At 38.7% G+C, this 24,253-nt stretch overlaps 2 protein-coding genes across 2 annotated transcripts in view; one reads left to right on the forward strand and one right to left on the reverse strand.

Moving 5' to 3' along the window:
• papss2b (3'-phosphoadenosine 5'-phosphosulfate synthase 2b) overlaps positions 1-8,215 on the forward strand; it is a 9,760-nt gene extending 1,545 nt beyond the window's left edge. The window contains exons 2-11 of the mRNA XM_073827865.1: positions 23-302; positions 403-541; positions 2,034-2,152; positions 2,296-2,409; positions 2,689-2,800; positions 4,078-4,283; positions 4,390-4,525; positions 4,673-4,941; positions 5,055-5,284; positions 7,234-8,215. Coding sequence (XP_073683966.1) covers positions 23-302; positions 403-541; positions 2,034-2,152; positions 2,296-2,409; positions 2,689-2,800; positions 4,078-4,283; positions 4,390-4,525; positions 4,673-4,941; positions 5,055-5,284; positions 7,234-7,375 — 1,747 coding nt within the window. The 3' untranslated portion in view covers positions 7,376-8,215. The remainder of the gene's footprint in view (positions 1-22; positions 303-402; positions 542-2,033; positions 2,153-2,295; positions 2,410-2,688; positions 2,801-4,077; positions 4,284-4,389; positions 4,526-4,672; positions 4,942-5,054; positions 5,285-7,233) is intronic.
• atad1b (ATPase family AAA domain containing 1b) lies at positions 8,033-14,136 on the reverse strand. Its single transcript, XM_073828041.1, has 10 exons — positions 13,968-14,136; positions 13,161-13,348; positions 12,851-12,949; positions 12,626-12,746; positions 12,333-12,533; positions 11,426-11,532; positions 11,227-11,316; positions 11,052-11,102; positions 10,850-10,974; positions 8,033-9,299 (listed from the first exon to the last, which is right to left on the reverse strand). Exons 2-10 carry the CDS (start codon positions 13,332-13,334, stop codon positions 9,179-9,181), a joined length of 1,089 nt encoding a protein of 362 aa, XP_073684142.1. The 5' UTR covers positions 13,335-13,348; positions 13,968-14,136; the 3' UTR covers positions 8,033-9,178.
• Between the last annotated feature and the right edge of the window lie 10,117 nt (positions 14,137-24,253).

Here is a 24,253-nt window from a genome sequence, read left to right on the forward strand (position 1 = left end):
CACATATTTTTTTCTTTTTCAGTAAAAGTGAATTCAGAGTAGTTCAGTGTTTTCTTTTTTCTACAGGGCTGTCTGGTGCTGGCAAGACTACAATTGGATTTGCTCTAGAGGAATATCTAGTTTCTCATGCCATTCCTTGCTACTCGCTCGATGGTGACAATATTCGACATGGCCTAAATAAGAACTTGGGCTTCACGTCCACAGACAGAGAAGAGAACATCCGACGTGTTGCTGAGGTGGCCAAACTGTTTGCTGACGCAGGACTGGTCTGCATCACTAGTTTCATTTCTCCATTTACGAAGGTGGGGCGATACTAAATGACATCAGAGCATCTTATATTACGTAATATTTTCAGCAATTACTAAATCAGGATGGATTATAAGATTTATATGCTCACAACAGGATCGAAACGATGCCAGGAAGATCCATGAGAGTGCAGGTCTGCCCTTCTTTGAGGTGTTTGTAAATGCCCCACTGGAGGTGTGCGAGAGCAGAGATGTCAAAGGACTTTATAAAAAGGCCCGTGCTGGAGAGATTAAAGGTATTTTTTGGGCAAATAAATCTAGAAATGCATCGCTTATAGATGTGCCATCATGAGTCAAGTGCGTAATGTTTCTAATATTAAACATTTTCTTCTATCCAAGATGAACATCTTGGATAGAAGAAAATATTTAATATTAGAAACATTACACACTTGACTCATTTTAGACTTAAAGGAACAGTTTACGTAAAAATTTAAATTCTGTCATTAATTACTCACTCTCATGTTGTTCCTAACCCATAAGACCCATATTCGTCATTGGAACATTGGAAATTAAGATATTTTAAATGAAATCCTAGAGCTTTCTGACTCTGCAGAGACAGCAACTGCACTATTACAGTGCCTTGTAAAAGTATTCATACCCCTTCATTTTTTTTTCACGTTTTGTTGCGGCATTATGTTAAACTGCTTTAAATTACTTTTTTTCCCACATCAATCTACATCTCATACACCATAATGACAAAGCACAAAACAGGTTTGTAACAACTTTGCAAATTTATTAGAAATAAAAAACGCAAAAGATCCCGTTGCATAAGTATTCATACCCTTTTCTGGGACACTTGAAATTTAGCTCGGAGCATTCATATTGCTTCTAGATGTTACTACACTTCGAGTGGACTTAAACTGTAGCAAATTAATTTGAATGAGTATGATTTAGAAAGGCACACATCTCTCAGAAAAGGTAACAGCTGAAAATGCATATCAGAGCAAAAACCAAGTCCTGATGTCAAGATAACTGCCTGTAGAGCTCAGTGACAGACTTGCGTTAAGGCAATGATCTAGGGAAGAGTTCAGGAAAAAAAATCTGCTGCATTGAAGGTTCACAGAAGCATTATCCGTAATGGAAGACGATTGGAACAACTAGGACTCTAGAAAATGTCTGCCAGCCCCCATCCAAGCTGACAGAGCTTGAGAGGTGAAAAGGTGAGGCAAAGAATGGCAGATAATGGCCAAATGCAGATTTGCAAAGCTTGTCACATCATACCCAAAAAGACTTGAGGCTGTAAAGGTGCTTCAACTATGTACTGAGTTAAGGGTATGAATACTTATGCAAAGTACTTATTTCAGTGTTTTATTTTTAATAAATGTGTAAAATTTGCAAATTTGGTTTTTGCTTTGTCATTATTATGGTGTATGGAGTGTAAATTGATGTGGGGGAAAACTAATTTAAAGCAGTTTAACATAATGCTGCAACAAAACACAATGTGAAAATGGATGGGTATGAATACTTTTGCAAGGCACTGTATGTTCAAGGCCTAGAAAGGTAACAAGGCCATTGTTAAAATAGTCCATATGACATCAGTGGTTCAACCTTAATTTTATGAAACTATGAGAATACTTTTTGTGTGCAAAGAAAACTAAAATGATGACTGAATAGTGTTGTAATTTAAATTTATTGGGTGAACTATCCCTTTAAGAATGCAGAGCAGCCAATAATGTCATTTACATAAATGCATTTAGAACTTTAGTTTTTTATTAATTTACCTTGTAGGTTTTACTGGAATAGACTCTGACTATGAGAAACCTGAAGCCCCTGAGCTTGTGTTGAAGACTGGAGAGATCACTGTCAATGACTGCATTCAGCAGCTAGCGGATCTCTTGAAGGAACAGGTGGGTCATTCTTTTATTTCTGGTCCTCCAATGGATCCTTGTGTTTTGCCAGTTGTCCCTTTCTTTCTGCCAGCACACAGACTGTCGGTTTTCAGTTGAGAGAGATGTTAAAACATCACTGACCAGATGATTTGTTGTCACAGGATATTGTGCCCACTGGTGTGACAGAAGAAGTGAATGAGCTCTTTGTTCCTGAAAACAAGCTAGACCTGGTGCTGAGTGATGCCAATATACTCCCCACTTTAACCATCACAGAGGTAATGCAACCTTTCACGAACACACACATGCCCTGCTGTGGAAATCAACCGCCCTGCATGTTAGACCACAGGCATTTCATCACAGTTCAGTTAACTGAAAGCTTTTCACTGTAACCTGGTGTTTGGAAATGGAAATCTACTGCATAATTTAATTTGGCAAAGGAAAAAAATAAACTGTTAAAAGTCATAGTTGCTATTTTATGGCAAACTATCATTCTTGCCATGAAATAACACTTCAACAAAAAAGTTCAGTTTGTGTGTTTCTCTCTGGTCCTGTAGCTGGATTTGCAGTGGGTACAGGTTCTAGCTGAAGGCTGGGCGACTCCACTGAGAGGATTCATGAGAGAGAGGGAATTCCTGCAAGTCTTGCACTTTGGAACTTTGCTTGATGGTAAAGACATTTCTAAACATCAAACATCAAATATTTTTAGTTTTTTTTGTAATATTTCTATGTAATCTCACAGTAAACAAAGTATTAATGTTTATAGTTTCCATTCAAATATTAAGCAGCACAACTGTTTTTAACATTGATAATAATAAGAAATGTTTCGCACCAAATCAGCATATTTAAATGATTTCTGAAGGATAGTGTGACACTGAAAAATAATGGCTGCTGAAAATTCTGCTTTACCATCACAGGAATAAATTATATTTTTAAATATATTAAAATAGAAAACACTTATTTTAAAATGTAATAATATTTCACAATATTACTGTTTTGTTGTATTTGTGATCAAATAAATGCAGCCTTGGTGAGCAAAATTTTTTTACTAAAATATAAAAAAACCTTACCAGTCCTAAACATAATCAATACTAAGTTTTATTTACATGTATTTAATTAACAGATGGGTTAAAGGAGTAGTTCACTTCCAGAGCAAAAATGTACAGATATTGTACTCCATTGTCATCCAAGATGTTCTTGTTTTTCTTTCTTAAATCATAAAGAAATTATGCTTTTTGAGTAAAACATTTCAGGAACTTCTATGGTGCCCAGTTTCACTGCAGCTTCAAAGGGCTCCAAACAATCCCAGCTGAGGAATATCGGCCTTATCTAACAAAACTATCTGTAATTTTCTACAAAAAATAAAAAATGTATATACTTTTAAACCACAAATGCTCATCTTATCTAGCTCTGCCATGCACATGTGTACTCATGTGTAAACACTGGGTCGGTACTTCTGCTGCGATGTAGGATGATTTTGAAGTTGGAGAAGAAAATGAGATGGGAGTTTTTCGACATACCCTAACTGTATTGAACTGGAGTGCATTCAGCGCTAAATAAGACAAGCACTTGAGGTTAAAAAGTATATTCATTATTATTATTATTATTATATATTTTTTTTTAGAAAATGACAGATTGTTTCACTAGATAAGACCCTGCTTCCTCGGCTGGGATCGTTTAGAGCTCTTTGAAGCTGCATTAAAACTGGGCACCATAGCAGTCCACTATATAGAGATAATTCCTGAAATGTTTTCCTCAAAAAACATCATTTCTTTCTGACCGAAAAAAGAAAGACATGAAGATCTTGGATGACAACGGGGTGAGTACATTATCTTTGTTCTGGAAGTACTCCTTTAATATAATTATGTCAAACATAACATTAAATAATATTACTAATATTGATAATAAAAAACTGTAATTAATAATAAATGATATTTTATGTTTAGGTGGGATCATCAACATGTCTGTTCCCATTGTGCTGCCTTTGTCCAAGGATGACAAGGAGAGGCTGGACAGTTGCGCTGCTTTTGCCCTGGAGTTCAAAGGTAAAAAGGTGGCAATCATGCGCAACCCTGAATTTTATGAGCATCGTAAAGAAGAGAGATGTGCCAGGCAGTGGGGGACAACATGCCCCGAACATCCGTACATCAAGGTGAGAAGACTCCTCTTTGTGTCATTGTGTTTATAAGCGTTGTATCCTATACAGTAATTGCTAAAACAATCATCTAATGAAATGCCACCTTTTATGCTTCATACAGATGGTAATGGAGAGTGGTGATTGGCTGGCCGGTGGAGAGCTGGAGGTGTTTGAGAGAATTAGGTGGAATGATGGTCTTGACCAGTACCGTTTCACTCCACGGGAGCTAAGACAGAAATTTAAAGAAATGAGAGCAGGTAACAGTGAATACTCTTAGTATGATGGAACGCTGTAGCAAATTTTAACACTACCCCTAAACCTAATTTTTTTTATTTTATTTAGATGTTTTAAACCTATTTATTTGACCATATTGAACAATCTGCAATTGTATCTTTTCCCCACAGATGCCATTTTTGCATTCCAGTTGCGTAATCCTGTGCACAACGGCCATGCACTTTTGATGCAAGACACTAAGCGTCGTCTGCTGGAGCGAGGCTACAAAAAGCCTGTGCTGCTGCTGCACCCTTTGGGTGGCTGGACCAAAGAGGATGACGTACCGCTGGAATGGCGCATGAAACAGCATGCTGCTGTGCTGGACGAAGGAGTGCTGGATCCAGAAAACACAATTGTTGCAATTTTTCCCTCACCCATGATGTATGCTGGGCCTACAGAGGTCAGACTCTTGCTGAACATTACACTTCATTTAACTTAATTTCGGCAGCCATTTTAGACTTTTTCAGTACAAATAATTGAGTCAAACCAGTTCTTATTGTTATGTCCTCATAGGTACAGTGGCATTGTCGGGCCAGGATGATCGCAGGGGCCAACTTTTACATTGTTGGACGAGATCCAGCAGGTATGCCCCATCCGGAGACAAAGAAGGACCTGTACGAGCCCACACACGGTGGAAAAGTGCTGACCATGGCACCAGGCCTCACCTCTCTAGAGATTATTCCCTTCAGAGTTGCTGCTTACAACAGTGTTAAGAGGGCCATGGACTTCTATGATAAAGAAAGGTGTGTAAATATTTCATTTCAACTCTCAAGACTGCACTGAAATCTTTATAATTGTTTGAATACCATTACAATTTGGAAAAATTAATATATTTACACATTGAACAAGGAGAATGGAGAATCAAGATATTAAAGGGATAGTTCACCCCAAAATGAAAATTCGGTCTTTTAATTAATTACTCGCCCTCATGTCGTTCCAAACCTGTAAGACCTTCATTTATATTCTGAACACAAATTAAGATATTTTTGATCAAATCTGAGAGCTTTCAGACCCTGCATAGACAGCAACACAACTAGCACGTTCAAGGACTAGAAAGGTAGTAAGGACATTGTTAAAATAGTCCATGTGACATCAGCAGTTCAATCTTTATTTTATGAGGTTACGAGAATATTTTTCGTGCATAAAGAAAACAAAAGTAACTACTTTATTTAACAGTTTCTTCTTCTCTTCTGTGTCAATTTTCGACACACATTCATGAGAGTACCATACGGAGCCCCTAAAGGGACATGGTGGTGGAAAAAAATCGGAGTGAAAAAAATGCAGGGTGGGAGGAAAATATTTTTTTATTTGCAGTCTCTCAAAACTTTTGCGTTTTCTCACAAAACTTTTGCCTTACCTCGCTAAACCAGTTGAGTTCAGAAAAACACTTCCTGTTTACTTTAAAGCTTGCAGTGGTTCATACAGCTCTGTATTTTCACAATGTAGCATTTCAAAGAGTTTTATTTTGAACTTGGACTCAAGTATAAAGAAATACAGTCTTAGTTAAAGGCATGTTAAGCGTTTCCCCTATAGAAAGAAAATGCCTAATTAATGGACTAAGACAGTGGTATAAAAAGGCCAATTTCGGTATACAGTTGATTAATATCTTAAACATACATGAAAAGCAAATAATCCCAGAATTTGAACAGAACATGCTAAATTGCACAAAGCGTTTTCGTCCCATACAGAAAACGTTTTCTACAAGGGAGAAAACACGTGAAACTTTGTGCACTCCGTTCATAATCTGGGCTTGTCTGCTTTCCTGTGCGCAATCTATTTTATTAATAAGCTTTGTACCAGATTTGGTCTTTTTATTTTACAGTTTTCCTCCATTAGCCTACCTTAAGCATTTTCTATAATGCTTTTCTATTGGGGAAAATATGCTTGAGGTGCATTAGCGTGTTGCGTTCATTAGCTTTATTAATAGTAATGTTATCAATAAGGTTATTCAAATTATTTATCAATACTGAATTTGGGCCTCCAATGTCACTGTTTTAGTACATTAAGCCACATTAGGCATTTTAGAATGTCCCAAAGATGTGCCTTGAACTATAAGCACTGACTGTATTTCTTTATACTTGAGTCCAAGTTCAAAATAAACTGTTCCATTGTGAACGTACAGAGCTGTATGAACCACTAACTTACAAGCTGTAAAGTAAAACGATCCCTTTATATTAAAATTTGTTTAATGACTAATCATAATTAGATAATATCTTTTTACCTATAGGGGTATTGAAAGCTATACTTTTTAACATTTAAATGGTATAAATTGCAAATTATATATCTGTAATATTATACTATATTGTTAATGATTTGTTGATCAATTAATCTTATAAAATTTCATTTAAAATAAACCTAGACCAATTGTCACCAAAAATGTGAATGTCACATTTAGCTTTAGCTTTAAATAAAAGTGTTTTAGTGTGAAATAACAGCTAATACTATTCTATGGAAGCCCATTCCTGCCACTGAATAATAAAAAGGTTATTGCGACTTATCTCACAATTCTGACTTTTTTTTCTTCTTTTTTTCAGTGGCAGAAATGGGCTTCCATAACATTCCTCTTTGTCTACTCTGACTTATTTATTTTAAAGCATATTTATGCATTATTTTTCATGCAGAATAAGCATTAAAATCACTACGCTAACAATATGAAACTGAAGCTCAAGTCAACTGCATTTCTGTTTTTCAGACATGGTGAATTTGAGTTCATCTCAGGGACCAAAATGCGGAGCCTTGCCCGCAGTGGAGAGAACCCCCCCGATGGTTTCATGGCCCCCAAAGCCTGGAAAGTCCTAGTTGAGTACTATAGTTCTCTACAGAAGGACCAGTGAACACAAGGCACTGAACTGTATGCAGACATACAGTACAGCTCTATATAATCTATTTCATTAGAATTGCTAGAAATAGATTTATAGAAAGATACATTATATACTACAGTCCTACATTGTAGTCATGTTTAAAAAAAAAAAAAAAATCTTTAGACTCATATCTACCACACATTCTTAGATAAATGCTATCTATATTTATGCCCTGGAAGTTACTTTAAAATACAGTATACTTTTTTCCCTGAGGTCACCCTGTACTAAAACCATCAATGGATTAAACTACACAGCTACTGCTGTTTCAGGTGTGTTATAGATCAAAGTATGCCTGACAGTAATAGGATCAATTTTTTGCCTACCTCAACTAGAGCTTTATTTGGATAAGTGTTTGTCTTGGCAGTATTTCCACCAGTGGGGAACATCTCGTATGCATTGTAGACACAGATTGATTCTATAGCATTCTTTATAAGAATTTACAAATGATCAGTACTGGCAGTCCGAGTATTTGACCTTTACACAATATTGTCTTGCAGTGTACTTTAACGTGCCTTAATGTAAATGTGGCATTACTGTTACATTCCCAAATGAACGAGTTACTGTAAAGAGCGATGCATGAATGTGAAAGATGAATTGTGCTAAATGCATAAACTCTTGAGGAATCCAATGTGAAGGAACAAGAGCATATTTATTGTCTTGCAATTTTCTTAACGGACCAACCTAAACGTATTTATTATCTTACAGGAAATGTATTTACTTCGTTCTACTATTTGTACAACTTTGTAATTTCTTACAATATTTGATGTATTGTGCATTGGGGCAGTCATTCCAATAAACTTCATTGAGACAAAACCATTGTCAATCCATTTTTTCTACAGTGTGAACAAAACATTTTAAACATTCTGACTTCTAAACACATTTAGACTGAACAGAGTTTATACAAATACTTGTATACAATTGTACAACTGTATTGCTGTCAATCTACAGACTGGTTTCTCCAGAAGAGTACCTTTTCTTTACACTTTGAAGTCTCCTTTGCCCACTCCAACCCTAAAAATAACACCCGACAGAAGAGTACACGCGTAACAGCAGCGGTTTGGCACTGGCCCCAAATATTCTGTGCAAGCATATTTAATGTTTCGCAAATAAATATCTATACAACAGGCCCTTGCATAACCTCTACTCTGGACTAAATTCAACGCTTAAACATTTTATTCAATATAAATGGCTTAAAAATCTGTAAATGCGTTTCATTTAGATGATTCACTCAGTGGGGGGAACAAACAGGTGAAGGTTACTGTTAATAAACATTGTTTTTTTGTGTTCACAAATCAACTGAATTGTTACATACTGTTGGTACTGTAAAACTAATTATTGCAGGGGAAATTAGGTGCCTTACACAACTGGAAACACTACACTGTTGCCCATCTTCACAAATCTCTCAATGTTTTATAGAACTAACAAAACCACAAACCACACACATGAAGACAAACACAATGGGCCTTATTTTTGAAACAAAAGCAGAATGGATTTTATGTACATCCTTCGTTCTTTCATAAACTGAAACAACAATTTACTTGAGAATGGTTTTATACATGATTTACTCAAATTCATTCTTGTTTTTTTTAAGGCTCATCGATTGGCAAAAACAAAGTAAGGAAATTACAGTGCAAAAATAAAAAGAGAAAGAGAAAACCTGTATTCCACTATTTATAAATTCTGAGTTCCCCTCTTGCAAAATATGACGATATGCCACAAATAAGGAAAAAGAGATCACATCAAGGTTCTTGTTCTTTTAAAACAGTAGCATCACATTCAGTCCAGTGGTACATGCATAAATGCCTCTTGCACTCCTGCAGATTTGGACTTCCTCATTTTCTCGATTGCTCTCTTTAAGTCTTCCTGCCTGATTGGGCGGATGAAGTCTTCGTCTGGACTGTCATGGGATGGTGGAGAATTAACAAGGGAGTGTCTCAATTTCACACTTATTATACTAGACAATATGTAAATTTTCATGTTTTATGTTACTGACTTATGTTAAACTGTTTTAAGTTACTTTTTTCCCCACATCAATCCACATCTCTGCATCATAATGACAAAGCAAATACATAATTGTCACAACTTCATACATTTATTACAAATAAAAAACTGAAATAAGCACATTGCATAAGTATTCATACCCTTAAGTAAGTACTTAGCTGAAGCACATTTAAAGCCTCAAATCTTTTTGTGTGTGATGCAACAAGATTTGCACATGAACATTTGGAAAGTATCTGCCATTCTTAGCCACACCTCTTCACCTCTCAAGCTCTGTTCGCGTGGATGGGTTCTGGCAGACATTTTCAGGTTTCTCCAGGAAATTTTGATTGGGTTAAAGCTCAGGCTATGGCTGGGCCACTCAAGGACATTCACAGAGTTGTCTATAAGCCACTCTTGCTGTGTGCTTAAGTTCATTGCCCCATTGGTAGGTGAACCTTCTGGCCAGGCTGAGGTTCTGAATGCTCTGGACCGGGTTTTCAATAAGGCCATCTCAATATTTTGGTGCATTGAGCTTTCCTTCTACTCTGACGAGTTCCTCAGTCCCTGCCACTGAAAAACAGCCCCACTGCATGAGGCTGCTACACTTTACTTTTGGGATGGTACTCTGCAGGTGATGAGCAGTGCTTGGTTTCCTTCAAACATGATGATTGAAATTGAGGCTCATCGGACCACAGAATCTTGTTTCTCACAGTCTGAGGTTTCTTTAGGTGCTTTTTTGCAAATTCTAATTGTTTTCATGTGTCTTCACTGAGGAGAGGATTTAGTCTTGCCACACCACCATAAAGCCCAGATCGGTAGAGTGTTGCATTGATGTTTGTCTTTCTGTAAGTTTCTCGCATCTGCATATATGATCATGGAGCTCAACTAGAGTGACCATCAGCTTCTTGGTCACAACTCTAGCCAAGGCCCTTCTCCATCAATTGCTCAGTTTGGCCAGGAGGCCAGCTTCCAGAGACTTCTTCCATTAAGGGTAACAGAGACTACATGCTTCTGTGAACCTTCAATGCAGCAGAATTTTTTACAAACTCTTCTCCAGATGTGTGGCTTGATGCAGTCCTGTCTCTGAGTTCTACAAGCAGTTTTTTTACTTCAGGGCTTGGTTTTTGCTCTGATATCCATTATCTAAGCTGTTAGATCTTTTATTAAGATGTGTGCCTTTCCATATCATACCCATTCGACTAAATTTGCCACAGGTCAACTTCACTCGAAGTGTAGTAACATCTACAAGCAATACGAATGCTCCTGAGCTAAATTTCAGCTGTCCCAGATGAGGGTATGAATACCTATGCAATGGAATCATTTAGGTTTTTAATTTTTAATCAATTTGCAAAGATGTTAAAAACCTGTTTTTTGCTTTGCCATTATGGTGTATGGAGTGTAGCCTGATGTAGGGCACTGTACGTTCTGTGCTGTTTCAGAGTCTTAAGCCCTTTAATAAGAGTTTACCTTTCTTGGCGCACAAAGTCACGCACACAAAGCAGAGCAGCATCTCGGCACATCTCTCTGAGGTCACTTCCTGAGAACCCATCAGTCTGTTTTGCAATTTCACCAAAGTCCACAACAGACTCCACCTTCAGAAAAGGAAAAAATTATCCTTTCAACCTTTCAACTTTTAATAACCATACAATTCAGTTAATAAAATACTTACATTCTCATTCTCCAGGATCAGTTTCAATATGTCTTTCCTCTGTTTGGCATTCTAAACACACACATGACAAATGATCATTTACAAAAGCACTACAGAGTTTAATCATTCAATAGTCAAATAAAACATTTCACTTAAACCTTATAAACATATTTTAAGCTGATTTCAGTGGACTTACGGGCTGATTGATGTGGAATCTTGTGGGCATCCTTCGGAGTATAGCAGAATCAAGATCTTGTGGCCGATTGGTAGCTCCCATTATTATGACCTTTGCACAGAAATCAATCACAATACATCAAAAAAGGAGACTTATTTACATAATGTATCACTGATCAAACCAGTAATCACTAGAAAAGTAAAAATATGCAGAATTGTACCTGGCAGTTGTAGTCAGTATCCAGTCCGTCCCATAAGCTCATGAACTGAGCCTTCATCATGGCGGTGGCCTCATGATCTGAACTTGAGCGACTCCTCAAAAAGGAATCTAAAACATAAAGACGAATAGAGGTACTTCGAAAGAAGGTATTTCACACTGTGCTTAATCCTGAGTTATGGTTCTAAACCCTGTTATTGTCAGCCATTTTTGTGACCCTAAACCACAAAACTAGTCTTAAGTTGCACGGGTATATTTGTAGCAATAGCCAATGCATTGTATGGGTCAAAAATATCGATTTTTCTTTTATGCCAAAAATCAGTAGGATATTAAGTAAAGATTATGTTCCATGAAGACATTTTGTAAATTTCCTACTGTAAATATATCAAATGTAATTTTTGATTAGTAATATGCATTGCAGTGACTTTAAAGGCGATTTTCGCAATATTTTGATTTTTTTGCACCCTCAGATTTCAGATTTTCAAACAGTTGTATCTCAGCCAAATATTGTCCTATCCTAACAAACCATACATCAATGGAAAGCTTATTTATTGAAACATTATTTCAAAAATTGACTCTTACAACTGGTTTTGTGGTCCAGGGTCACAAATATGTCTGATCAATGACACTGACAGCACAAATCTGTAAATTACGAGTTAGTGAAACTAGAATCACCCTGGGTTTACTATTTCAGGTGTGAAAACCTCTAATGACAAATATACAGAATCTTATTGCCATATTATGTGACCTTAATTGAACCGATTTAGGTTCAAAAGTAGATTTCCAGTGATCTATAAATGTGCAATGAAGCTGAACAGACCTACTTTTAAAATAAAAAAAATGAATAACTACTGATATATTAATATTAAGGGGTGTATGAAGGACACATTAAAATCTAAATATGCATTTACCAATCTCATCGATGAAGATAATGGAGGGTTGTAACTTGATGGCCAGTGAAAACACAGCTGCAGCTAGTTTCTGGGATTCTCCATACCATTTGTCAGTGAGAGTGGAAGGCTGCAGGTTAATGAAGCGGAATCCAGCCTCTTGGGCAGTAGCTTTTGCTATAAGAGTTTTCCCACAGCCTGGAGGCCCATACAGCAACACACCTGAGAAGATAACAAGTAAACCACCTCAGAATAAAGTAAGGAGTATACTTTAGAAACGCTTTATGGAAACATTTTTTTATCCTAGTGCCTACCTTTGGGTGGCTGAAGAAGCCTGGATCCTTCAAACAGATGTCTCTTTTGGATTGGAAGTATAACGGTGTCTTTCAGTTCAGTTATGACTTCATCCAGACCTGCAATGTCGTGCCATGTAATCTGTGGACACACATGATTTGTGTAATTGCATAATATACAAGTAGACTCTGATAGAGACAATTAAGGACTGGTAGATAAAGTCAGACGGTGATATTATTCCTCACCTGCATAGTCAATGGATCCACAAGATGAGCTGCAATGCTCATCTCATATTCAGAAAGCTTCACATTCTGTACGCCAATCTGCCGCATGAGTTTCTCTGCCTGTGAGGCAGCAATAAAACTTTACATTAAACTCCAGCCTTTGGTGAAACTATGCTTTGTCAAAAGTTCAAGGATTAGTAACTCTTCCTAACTCGTATTATATATAAAAAAAAGCAAATAATGAAATGAAATACATGAAAAGGGGTTAAGACGATAGAGGATAAGAAAATAAACAAATAAAATGCAAATAAAATAAAACAAATAAAAGTACCTGTTTTTGTGCCTCAACTTTCTGTTTTCTTGTTGGATCAATAGCATCCACCATCCACTTTATTGTAAAATATGTGACGGCACCAAATATTGTGAGGCGAAAGAGTAATCCTATGACCTCGTTCCGGCCCAAAGGGCGAGTGAAATTGTCTGTTGGGATTTCTTTCAACACCATCTTCTTACATTCACCTGCAAAATAAAACAAAACCAGTATTATTAAAAATCTAGGAGGTTCTAAGAAGCCATTTACTTTACTTACTTTTTACACGGGTATTGAGTATGAGTTTGAATGTGTAAATACATCTCTGTATAAATGTTACTTGCATTCAATTCTATGATGTAGTGTGTCCCATTGGGTAATCAAAAGTTATACACACTCATCACACAAGTGACTCAAACACTTGGTCCACTCCAAATACAGGAAATACGTCATTTGAGTAGACAAGTGCAAAGACAGAAAGTGTAGATATTGGGACAGGCCGTATGCGAGTTCAACATAACAATTTCCCCTCCATACTGAAAGTATTCAACAATCACTCCGTGTTTGCTCAATGACAGAGTTTGCGATGACAAAACACCTCTCTAATGTATAAAAAAATATTACTATACGTGTTATGAAATATTACCAACACGTATTAGATTAAACAGCAAATAACAATATTAATTAAACAGTACATTACACAATTCTGGAGTACGCAAATTTGTCAATGAGTCAAGGCAATTTTCTTTCATTTTCATTTTCACTAAAGAGTTATTGGAGATTTCCTGTGACCTTCCTGTGAAAAAAACACAGATCACATAACGTTACCTGAACCGTCTTTATTAATGGGTCGTAGAAATATGGTTTTAAAAAAGCAGCTTCCTTGTAATCCAACGATTCATTTACTTCCAGCGACTAGATTTCTTTTATTTTTAACACATTTTATTTCTCCTCGTTTTTCTTCTGTTGCTGCTTCTGCAGCCGCTTCGTCTGTTACTTCTTCTATGGTTCATTGGAGGTTGGCAACCCGGCTAAGGTGCGTTGCCGCCACCAACTGGATGGGCGTGCAGAGCTCGTTGTACACGTTTGCTAATCGTTATCTACCAGACTACTTCTAGCAAGCAGTCTATAACATTAATAATGCCAGAGCTTCTTCAATTTAGCAGTTTATGCATTTGTTCTCTTTGTGTTGCCCAAGAATACAGAAAGGCTTAAGTTTCTTATCTATTGGATAACCACAAGCACTGCATAAAAAATTCGGATCAGCAGACTCTTGTGTAGGCTCCTAAATGTTGGGTGTATTCATAAATTACTGTCATATTGTATATGTCTGTATCTTCCATTTATTAAATTATGGAAAATGCATTTGAGCCTATTCGGTAGTGAAAAATTTGCATTTTTAACATATGATTTACAGTTTATTTTAATAAATATAAAAAATTTTAAAAGGTGTGCATTATAGTTGACACCTACATGAACATTTTATAGTTGGTTTTGTAACTGTAAGTCATTTTTCTCAAATGCTATTGAGCTTTAAATTATGGAAAATGCATTTGAGCCCATTTGGTAGTGAAAAAAATTGCATTTTTAACATGATTTACAGTTTATTTTATTAAAAATAAAAAATGTAAAAGGTGTGCATTATAGTTGACACCTACACAAACATTTTATAGTTGGTTTTGTGACTGAAAGTGTTTCTTCTCAAATGCTATTGTACTTTAAATTATGGCATATTGTGCCTTTGAGCCCATTCTGTAGTGAAAAAATAGTATTTTCAACTTTTAATAAATATTAAAAATCTAAAAGGTGAGCATTATAGTTGACATCTACATAAACACTTTACAGTTGGTTGTGTGACTGTAAGTCATTTGCTTCAAATGCTATTGAAGTTGATAAAGTGTATACCAATGTTGTATGTAACTTTAGAGACGGTCCCTAAATTTGCGAATACCCAATGTCCAACATCAAGCCAATTTTATGCCAGTCAGTTATGTACCATTTATGTACCAAAATACAGGACTTTTTTTTAACCATTTAATCCGCCAATCCACCAGAAATAATTTTTAACCAATAATGAATTGTGAATTTTAACCAAAAATAAATTTATCTTTATTATGTGTTCACTACTGTGTGTGTGCACTTGGATGGGTTAAATGCAGAGCACAAATTCCGAGTATGGGTCACCATACTTTGCCTCACATCACATCCTTTCCTTTTCCTTTCCTTTCCTTTATGGAAAATGTTCTAGTGCTGTCACAGACACAGCGGAACTAGACAGAAAGTGCTATGAGTGTAAACAAACAAAGGCTAGCAAACACTGTGTTTTGCCCTGTCTTGTCATCAGAAAAGCCAAAAAAAGAGAGAAAACTTGACATTGGACACAAATATGGATTTCATGAAGAGGACAGTATGGACCGTTAAAGAGAACGGAGGTAAATAGTTTTTATTTGGACTTTTTTCATTCTCTCGCGGTAGTCCCTCATCATAAATGCAGGAGTAGCCTATTGTTGCAATAGCTCAACAAACATTTTCTCTATTTTAAAATTCCACCTAGCAGGACTGATGCATTGTCTCTCGGCTTGTTTGAAAGCATGTACAAAGGCACTTCTGTGCTGCTATAGGCCAGTGTCTCAGATGTGACGGAACCTGCTAGTCTTTCTGTGTTCTGAAGCAAGCAGACGTGTCATGACACCCACTGCCGTATATACAAATCTCCATGACACTCAGTCATCATCATCACGACAAGGCACTCATAGTCTTAAAGAAGAAGGTCAACACCTTGTTATAATGGGAACCACTTGGTGAAAGGATTATCAGAGCACAATTCATTTTAAAGCACTGCAATTTACCATCATATAGTGCTATACAACAACAAACGAAGCTGAGGAGGAGGACAAAATGACATGGTATGAAGTAAAACACAGTCTCTAAAGTCCCTTGTCATCTTTATGGATGACAGATTGAATCAAAACTCAAAATAGTTGCTGAGATATAGTAATAATTTGAAAACATCTCAGGTTAATTGCATGACCCATGTTCACCCTCCAAAAATAGCCTGGGAGGACGCAACACTCCTAGTAGAGTGAGCTCTAAAGCCTAGAGGTGAAGGGAGGCCCCGCACCTCGTAAGCTAGGGTGATAGCGTCTCTAACTCAATGAGAGTTCCTGTGCTTTGAAGCGTCAAGCCCTCTGCGGCTGGCACGAAAACACACTAGCAATTAGAGCGACTTGCACCACTGACCAGAGTTGTCCATATGAATCTTTAGGGCCTGAACAGGGCAAAGTAGATGAAGCCAAAGACGAAGCAAAAGGGAGAAGGACAGAAGGCATGAAGCATGACCATGGAATGGAATGACATGGACAAGACTTTTAGGACCTAACCAGGCCTGGGTCAAAGAAACACCTTCACAAGACCCGGGGTAAAATCCAGCTCACGCACAGAGAGACCCTGCAGATCCCCAACAAGCCTGAGAGAGGCCAACACTAACAAAAGTGCCACCTTAAGTGTCAGCAGAGGTGTAAAGTCCAGGAGTAAGGCCGCGATCACACCGAACGCGTTTTTGCAGTTGGAGGCGCCTCTTTTGTATGGTTTTCTGTTGGCAGTGAGCGTTCTGCGCGCAGCTTATGCGCCCCGGGCGCCTCGCGTTTTCGCCGCCTGCTGCGCCTCGCGTTTTTGCAGGAGCGCTCTGAGCGCCTGAAGTTGAAAAAAAATCAACTCTGAGCGGAAAAACGCCCAACGTCATTCGCGTTCTTTTCCATTGTCCAATCGAATGAATGGAGAGGCGGGCCTTCTGTTGTGGTGACGGAATTTTACCGTTGCTTAAAAAGTCCGGAGACTGCAAGAAATAGAGGAGAAACCTTTGCTGTCTATCGTGGGTAACCTGGAGCTGTATTATTTAGGGTTTCTGCTAATATGACAGTTTACTAAACAGCAAACAACTAAGATTTTAGAGCGCTCGCGCAATAATCCTTTGATTTGACTGACAGGACAGCTGTTTTGGTCGTTGCTTAGCAACATAAAGAAACCGCAGCACACTGCTCTTTTATTAAAAGTCACCAAAAAAGGCAGTGCTGTGCGCCTCGCGTTTTTAGAACTAAAAGACGCGTTCGGTGTGATCGGGGCCTAAGAGAGTAAAAGTCCTGCCATAAGTTTATTCCACTCATGGACTCAGCCAGCTAATTTAACTAAAGTTCTACCCCCTGACTGAAAAAAATAGCTAATTAGCAAATCCAGATGATTGGAACAAAGTACTGAGGAGGTCTTTTACTTTCTGAACATGGACTTTACACCTCTGAGAGTCAGAATCCAGTCAGAAGTCGACTCTAAAGATTCAAAAGGCGGTCCTAAAAATCCCTCCAGGTCGTCTGACAAGTCCCAGGAAGGAGCAGTAACAGCAGTAATAGACGTGCAGGTCTCAAGCGCCTAACACCACGCATAAATGAAGAAACCAGATAAAGACTACCCAAGGGGGTTTTGTCGGACTCCCGATGGGTGGCAATTGGCCACAACGTAATAAGCCCTCAAAGTAGTCACACCTGCTCCAGCAGCAAACTTCTCTTGGAAGAATTCCAGCACTGGGCAGCTGACTGGATGCACTGCACAAGCCGCACCTCAAAACTCAAAAACCTTCTACTTGGAAAAATAAAGCCTTCTAGTGGAAGAAGCCTGAGCAGTTTCAATGGTCTCCTGACCATCAGCAGGATGATCATTGTCAACAAGGCCTGATTGGGAGATGGGACATCCATTAGGAGGACCTTCTCATTCTCATGAATCTCAGTTAGATTTAGTCAAAGATGGCGTTCGGAAGCCACCTGCCTCTGGGGTAAGGCCATGGGATAAGGAACAGGAAGGGGACACTACCAGGATTTAGCAGACGAAGACAAGAGGTGTGTTGCCAGCATGTCCTCAATTGCTGAAATGATAGCATAGTCCTGCTCCACAGAACCAGCTAGATTGATGAAGTCAGAGGCTGCTGCATTAGTGCTTGTCATCTTGTGATAAAGATTGCTGAAAAATGGCAACTTTCCCAGAGCAGGAAATGCTCGTCAAGTTTTGAGGACTGAGGTTTGCAAGGTTTATCAGGCCACTTAATGCTGAGTTTCTCTGTGGCACGGGTTAGCTCGTCTACATATCAGTGTAGGCGGGGCTCTACAGTGCGATTATCTCCGTGGGCGTGACGTCTGAGGCTGAGACTAGCGCAATGTGAACATAGCATGATGATGCATGTAACTTTATGCAATGAGAGCAACAATTGGCAACCAATAAGCCAATCACTGAAATAGTGTGGGAATGTGCGGGAACTGTCGAATGATAGAAAGGAAAATCATTGAAAATTCAGCAAATTCATTTTGAAGAGATGAAGAGAAAGAGGAATCCGGTGAGGGGGGTTTGGAAGGTTCAATTAATGATGTTTCTTCACAAGATTTAAGATTACCTGAGGCTGAGAACCACTTGCAAACCTACAGTGACTCCCGCTGCCACTTCAGCGTCCACTGGAGCCGACAAAGGGAGAACCTATACATTTATTGTCAGCTGGCTGAAAATTTTACCTATGGCTGGTATTCGAAAACAACCTTATGTTCTGTAAATATTGTAAAGAGCAGAAACAGGCTGGCAACTTGTTGTTCGTGTCAGGAAATCCACATCTGAAAAGAGAGCGTAACAAAACATATCTCGCAGTGGCATATCCAGTGCAGAGATCTTGAGGAGGCAAGTGCTGCTATCTGAGAAGGGGGAGAGTCAGCTGAAAATAAGAATGAACACTGCATACTTTTTTGCGAAAGAAGAAGAGCCTTTCATCAAATTTGGGCCGCTTATCAGACTCCACCACAAATATGGAGTTGACATTAATCCCACATACAACAATGATGTAAGATGTGCGGAGATGATCGGTCAAATTGCTGACATAATGAGAGACAGTCTGTCAGAGAAACTGAAAGCCGCAAAGTATCTAGCCATTCTAATAGAAGGAGACACTGTATATCCAACACAGGAGCCTCTAGAGAGGTAAGAATTTATTTGACACTGCCTTGCTATATGAGACAATGTTGTGTTTGCATATTTGCAAACTCACTTGCTCTGTTTTATCCTGTAGATCTGGGTGCAACATGGATGCAATGCATGATGAGTGGCAGGGCCTGAAAATCCTGGTCAGCTACAATTTTAAAGACAAGTCCTACAGTGGCCTGTGGGAGACCATGTTGACAAAGGACCCCTACAGGCTAGAATACAAGGTAGGCCAACAGTACTGAATGGTTGCATAGGGTATCCTTCCTAAGGTTGGTTTTGATAAGTTAATGGTAAGAGTTTAAATGAAATTGAAAAATATAATCTTTTCTCTAGAACAGGGTTCCTCAAATCTTACCCTGGAGGGCCAATGCACTGCAGAGTTTAGCTCCAACCCTGATCAAACTCACCTACCTGTGATACTCTAATGATCCTGAAGAACTTGATTAGCATGCTCAGGTGTGTTTGATTAGGGTTAGAGCTAAACTCTGCAGGAAAATGGATCTCGTGGGCCAGATTTGAGGATCCCTGCTCTAGAACATACTGGAGTTGGTGCAGATTATCCTGGTGCTGCCCATTTCAGCCGCCCAGTGTGAGCGAGGCTTCTCTGCGCAAAACTGCATTAAGACTTCTAGAAGAAGCTGCCTTGGGGTCTCCACTGCGGAAGACCTGATGAGGATCAGCCTGGAGGGGCCTTCTGTAGAGGAGTTCGAATCCCACTCCTGCTGTGAACCGCTGGCTGACCTCTAAGCATTCCGGACAACCGATATCCTTTGCATCTAGGCCAATGTGTGATTTTGCATGTGCAGTATATGTATGAAATAAATAATTTTTTCAATAAACTAATTTTCATTAATACTTTTTTCTCTGTGCTCCTAAATTTCTTTGTGTGCTCCCAAATTTTTTTCATTTAGGAGCACATGTACTCTTTAGGAAAAAAAACTGTAGGTTGACCCTGTAGGTTGACAGTAGGTCCTTCCTGACAGGGATCTCCCACGGGGTATGCTCCACAAAGGAAAGTTAATTGCCAGAACTATGGCCCTCACTCTGCAAAGAACCGCAGGGGTCAGTTTGACCAGAGGAAATGCTCCAGCCCTTTATACAGGAAAAGGATGTTGAGGAACTAACTCTATGTACCGAAACGCCAAGGCGGCATATATAACAGACTTGAACTCCGAGAGCATTTCAAGGGGGACAGATATGTTTGAATGGTTGGGCCCTTGCTCCTGAAATGGAGAAGCTTTGTTTCCTGACCCAAAGATCAGGAACAACCCAGCAAAGCTGAAGCAGCAGATATGTTCGACAGCTTCATGTCAATTTACTTATGTGGGCACTGGCAAGTCAAGGAGCTAGCATGGGCTCCCGAAACTGTGCGAGGTGTGGAATGCCCAGTCACTCCTCCCAGAGGTCTCCTTCCTGATTGTAAAGCAATCTTTAGGCGCAGTGGTGGGAGTGGAAGGTTCACAAACCCTCCTAGGCATGAACTGCTTAAGGGCAGCTGATTGTTAGCTGTGCAGAACTTGTCAACCACTGAACTGACTGCTTCTCCAAAAAGGTCTGATTTGGAGATAGGGCATCCATTAGGAAGACCTTCTCATTCTCACGATTCTCACTGAGATTTAGCCAAAGATGGCATTCTGTAGCCACCTGCCTCCGGGGTAAGCCCTGGGATAAGGAACAAGACGAGACTACCAGGATTGAGCAGACGAAGACAAGAGGTGTGTTGCTGAAATGCTAGCATAGTCCTGCTCCACAGAACCAACAAGATTGGTGTAACATTAGTGCTTCCAGGATCTTGACATCTAGTGATGAAGATCGGTGAAAAATGGCAACTTTCTCAGAACAGGGCATGAATTAGGGCTGCTCAGGAAATCCTCGTCAAGTTTTGAGAATTGCAGTTTGCGAAGTTCATCAGGCCACATAATGCTGAGCTTCTCTGTGGCACGGGTTAGCACGTCTACATATCAGTGTAGGCCACAAATCTTGGAACAATGGTGCCAAATCCTGCCCTGTAGTTTGACAGTAGGTCCTTCCTGATAGAGATCTCCCATGGGATATGCTCCACCAGGGAAGTCAACACCCAGAACTATGGCCCCTCAATCTGCAAAGAACCAGAGAGATCAGTTTGACCAGAGAAAATGCTCCAGCCTTCTATACAGGAACAGGATGTTGAGGAACTAACTCTGTATACCAGAACACTGAGGTGGCATATATATCAGACTTGAACTCTAAGAGCATTTCAAGGGGGACAGATACATTTGAATGGTTGGTCCCTTGCTCCTGAAATGAGGGAAGCTCCTGTTTCCAGACCCAAAGATCAAGAACAACTGAAGCAGCAGGTTTGTTTGACTGCTTCATGTCAATTGACTTAGGTGGGCACTGGCAAATTGAGGAGCTAGCATGGGCTCCCGAAATGGTGTGAGGTGGAGGATGCCAACTTGGAGGATTGTCACCCCTCCAGAGGTCTTCTTCCTGAGTGCAGAGCAATCTCTGGGCGCAGTGCCTGAAGTATAAGTGATTTTCATAAGGATAAGTGATTTTCAGTCCTCTGGCGTGGACAGGACAACAGCGCGTAAGTGACTATTTAAATTCTGTATTTTAAATAGGCGGTTGTTGCATTTGTTGTTGCTAGATAAACACGTCCTTGTTTTATATTTATTGACTTATTCGTTTCTACTTGCATTTTGTTGCTGCTAGAGAGTATTTGTTCGTTTCTGTTTATTTGTTTCCTGGTGATTTCGTTGTAAATAGTAGTTTTGATTGCTCTTATTCAAATTGAAATACTGAGCCGACGGCCAAGGGAAGTTTTTGTTTGTGATATCGCTCCCTTCCTGAGCGCGCTTAAAAGTGCAAAGTGTGTGACTTTTTCGTTTCGGTTTGACCCATTTGCGTACGATCCATTTGGGACTGACTCAGCCGAGTGGGCGTCCCCAGCTGCTATCACTAAAGTATTGATTGGTGGTGTATTTAACTGTGTTGTATCAGCTGACGCTGAAGCATCAGCAGAAGCGTTCAGCCTCCTCGCGTGAAGACCGACGAGAGTAAAGACCTGCGACTTTTCCTGCGTGACTTATACGAGCAACGACACAGACAACGCACTTAAGTACTCCTTTCCTTTATTTATTTATTTATTTATTTATTTATTTATTTGTTCGTTCGGGACAGTGCACATTAATGAACAATCTAACATATCTGTACAGACTGTAAATGAGCCAGGTTGTAGCATAAATGCTAATTTTCACCTGTAGTCCCGAGGCAGGAAAACAACAACATAAAAATAATACAACATAAAAGAACAGACAATATACAATATCAAGCAAGAAACACATTAGCACACATTCAGGCAGATTACATCAATAAAGTTAGTCAAAATGAGGACATATCTGGGAACCTTTAAGAAACTGTTTAAGGTGCATTTTAAATGTACAGTAAGTAGGACATTCTCTAATATTTGTTGGGAGGCTGTTCCAAAAATGACCTCCTCTGATAGACAGAACAGTTTGTCCAAAGGTAGTTTTTCTGTGCGGGATCTCTATATATCCTCTAAATGAGGCTCTGGTGCAAAAACCTCTGTCAGACCTAGGTTTGATGTATGTGGAAAGAGAAGGTGGGGCCAATCCATGAAAAATTTTATAAATTAAACAGCTATTTTTAAAATTAATAAAATTTTCAAAATTGAGCATATTATATTTTCCCAAAATATTACACTGATGGAATGACAGAGGCTTTTGATCAAGTATTTTTATAGATTTTTTGAATAACATTTCTATAGGTTTTAAAATTGTATTTCCAGTAAGTGACCAGGTTGTGATGCAGTAATCTATATGTGTAAATATCATTGAATGTAGGAACATTTTAGCAGAAGTAATTGTCATTGATGGTCTGATTTGTTTAAAATTATGTAAATTGAATTTGATTCTATTTGCCATAAGTTTAATATGTTTTTTAAATGAAAGTGTTGGGTCCAGTGTGACCCCGAGGTACGTGAACTCTTCAACAATGTCAAGTTCCAATCCCCCCAGGAACACATTGGACCGCTCCAGTTTTCTGAATTTTTTTGAGAAAATCATAGTAACAGTTTTCTTTTTGTTCAATAGTAGACAGGATTTAAGCAGCCAATGCTGAATTTTCTCCAGTGCTGATGTAAGAATGGATGATGCTTCCTGTGTGCTTTTAGCAGGTGTAAAAATAACTGCATCATCAGCATACATTTGGAAATGGACATTTTGACAAATGTTTGGAATATCGTTTATATATAGAGAGAACAGTACTGGTCCCAAAATAGATCCTTGCGGGACTCCTGCTGAACATTCAAGGTAAGACGACATAGTACCACTAACACGCACAGCTTGTCTTCTGTTGGACAAGTAAGATTGAAACCAAACTAGCGCATCTTCAGCAAAGTTGAAGTGAGTCAGTTTAGACAGAAGGGTTCGATGATCTACTGTATCGAACGCCTTCTTTAAATCCAAAAAGACTGCACCAACACATGTGGATTTATCAAGCAAGGATTTCACTGTTTCTACAAAGACACAGTTTGCAGTCTCTGTGGAATGGTACTGACGAAACCTAAATTGCATGGGGTGCAGGAGAGAATGGCCATTACTGAGATGTTTATTCAGCAGGTTGGCGATCCACTTTTCTGCAACCTTAGATACAACAGGGAGGATGCTGATGGGGCGATAATTTGAAATATTTGTTTTGTCTCCTGATTTAAAAATTGGTGAGACTATAGCCACCTTCCATCCTGATGGAACAACTGCCATTTTAATTGATAGATTTATCAGATGTGTTAGCGGGCATACCAGCACATCTTTGTGTAATTTTAAAAAATATGTATCAAGGCCAAATGCATCTTTGGCCTTTGATGGTTTCATGGATTTAATAATGTTAGCCACTTCAAGATCAGTTATTTGCTCTAACCTGAAGACCGGCTGTCCAGGATTAATAGGCTTACAAACTGTCTCTGAGAAACTAAACATTTGTGTTATTTCATTGACAGAATTAATAAAGAAATTATTGAATTCAATTGCTAATTCTTTTGGATGATATAGCAGCTCGTTGTTAACTTTTATTTCCAATCTATCATTGTCCATTTTATTTTGCTT

This window comes from Garra rufa, chromosome 22 (genome assembly GCF_049309525.1).
Source record: "Garra rufa chromosome 22, GarRuf1.0, whole genome shotgun sequence".
NCBI classification, from domain to species: Eukaryota; Metazoa; Chordata; class Actinopteri; order Cypriniformes; family Cyprinidae; genus Garra; species Garra rufa.